This window comes from Myotis davidii, unplaced genomic scaffold (genome assembly GCF_000327345.1).
Source record: "Myotis davidii unplaced genomic scaffold, ASM32734v1 scaffold1098, whole genome shotgun sequence".
Classification (NCBI taxonomy): Eukaryota; Metazoa; Chordata; class Mammalia; order Chiroptera; family Vespertilionidae; genus Myotis; species Myotis davidii.
In genome coordinates, this window is record NW_006288959.1 from 55,288 (window position 1) to 57,041 (window position 1,754).

At 53.0% G+C, this 1,754-nt stretch overlaps 1 protein-coding gene across 1 annotated transcript in view; it reads right to left on the minus strand.

Annotated features, from left to right (window-relative positions):
* Nucleotides 1–1,754, minus strand: part of LOC102770854 (HLA class II histocompatibility antigen, DQ beta 1 chain-like) — a 15,920-nt gene that overhangs the window by 1,518 nt on the left and 12,648 nt on the right. Inside the window, exons 3-4 of the mRNA XM_015562278.1 lie at nt 645–926; nt 118–228 (exon numbers count right to left, since the gene is read on the minus strand). Coding sequence (XP_015417764.1) covers nt 118–228; nt 645–926 — 393 coding nt within the window. The remainder of the gene's footprint in view (nt 1–117; nt 229–644; nt 927–1,754) is intronic.

Sequence of the window (1,754 nt, forward strand, 5' to 3'; positions counted from 1 at the left end):
GTGCGTGTCACCTCTGACACGCATGTCATAGGTTCGCCATCACGGTCCTAGAAGCAGAGGCTCCCTCAACAGAGGGTCCCGGGCACAGCCCATCTTCCCGTTTCCCCAGTTGCTTACCCTTCTGTTTCCTGTGACGAACGACAAGGCCCAGGCCCAGGAAGATCAGCCCCAGCACGAAGCCCCCAACGCCGCTCAGCATCTTGCTCTGGGCAGATCCAGACTGCGCCCCTGGGGAGCAGAGCCTGGGTGTCAGCTTCTGTCCCCAAACCCACAGGGGCCTTTGGGAGCCTCCACCCCTGTGGGGACCAGCCAGTAAACCCTTGGACACCGTGGGTGGGTGACAGGGGAAGTGGATCCTGTCCTTCACATGCATCCTTAACCGTGAACCTCAAGCCCATCACCAGCAGCCACAGTCAGCCCTCAGAGCCCTCAGGCTGGGTTCTGGCTGTGGTGTAGAGTGACCTCCCTAGTGTCTGGAAACACAATGAGATCTGATGCCCCTGCCATGGCACCAGAGGGCTCTAGCTTCCTGTGATATCCACTTAGCAGTGACATTAGCGATAGGGATGCGATGGGAAGGCCAGGGGATGCTGTCTGCCCTCTGTCTGTGGGGCCCAGGGTGCAGGAAAGAAACCGCCCCTTACGCCACTCCACTTTGATGGGACTCCGGAGGCTAGGGTGCTCCACCCGGCAGGTGTAGACATCTCCTCGCCGGGGGGTCATTTCCAGCATCACCAGGATCTGGTAGGTCCAGTCCCCGTTCCTAATCAGGGGTGTGGACACGACGCCGGCTGTCTCCTCCTGGTCGTTCCGGAACCAGCGGACTTTGATGTGGGCTGGATAGAAATCCGTCACCGAGCAGACCAGCATGTTGTGGTGGTTCAGGGCCTCTGTCCTGGCCGGGGAGATGGTCACTGTGGGCTCCACTGGGAAGAGAGGGGTAACAGGAGGAAAATAGAGAGTGAGATGTGGGGGCACAGGCAAGTCTCCCCACGGGGAGCGTCCTCCCTGTACCAGCAGGAAAGAACCTTGGATTCTGAGTCCGGGATGAGGACCTGAGCTGGGCCACTTGATTAGCTCGAGTACACACATGAGTCAGTTAACTTTTCAAGGTCAAGAGCTAACAGTAATCATTTTATGGGAGATATTCTGTTACCAATTAATAAAAATGGAGCCTTTAAATGTTTAAATTGCTAGGTCATACAGGCCACTATTCACAATGTTTTTAAATAAAGATGAAAAACCTGGACTTCTTTTCCCTCCACCTGTTGATGGTGACCCTGGGGATCAGCTCTAGGGACTCACACCAGGGCAGTAACACTGTTTCCTGTTGGTCCTGCAGCTCCTCACAGTGGAGAAAATACATCAGTTTGAGTCTCCAGGCGCATGAGCCCATCAACTGGTCACAGCTCCATGAACCGTAACACGGACTGAGAATTAGGAACATTACCAACAGTTCTATGTCCAACAGAGCAGGACAGCAGTGAGCATCACATCCTACCTCTGAAGCAATGTTCTCAAACAAGCTCTTCCCTACCATTCTCAGCAGGTAATGCCGACAGAATTTAAGGGCAGGAGCACTTCTCACATGTCACCCATCAACGAACCCCTCTCAGCTGTTAGCCTAACCCAGCTCAGGTGCCATTCTGTGGCAAACTCCTATTAAATTTTATACTATTAAATAATAAACTTCATCTCCATGTCATCTATGCCACCTATGTTTTATCTATTTACTGATTCATTTATTCATTCAT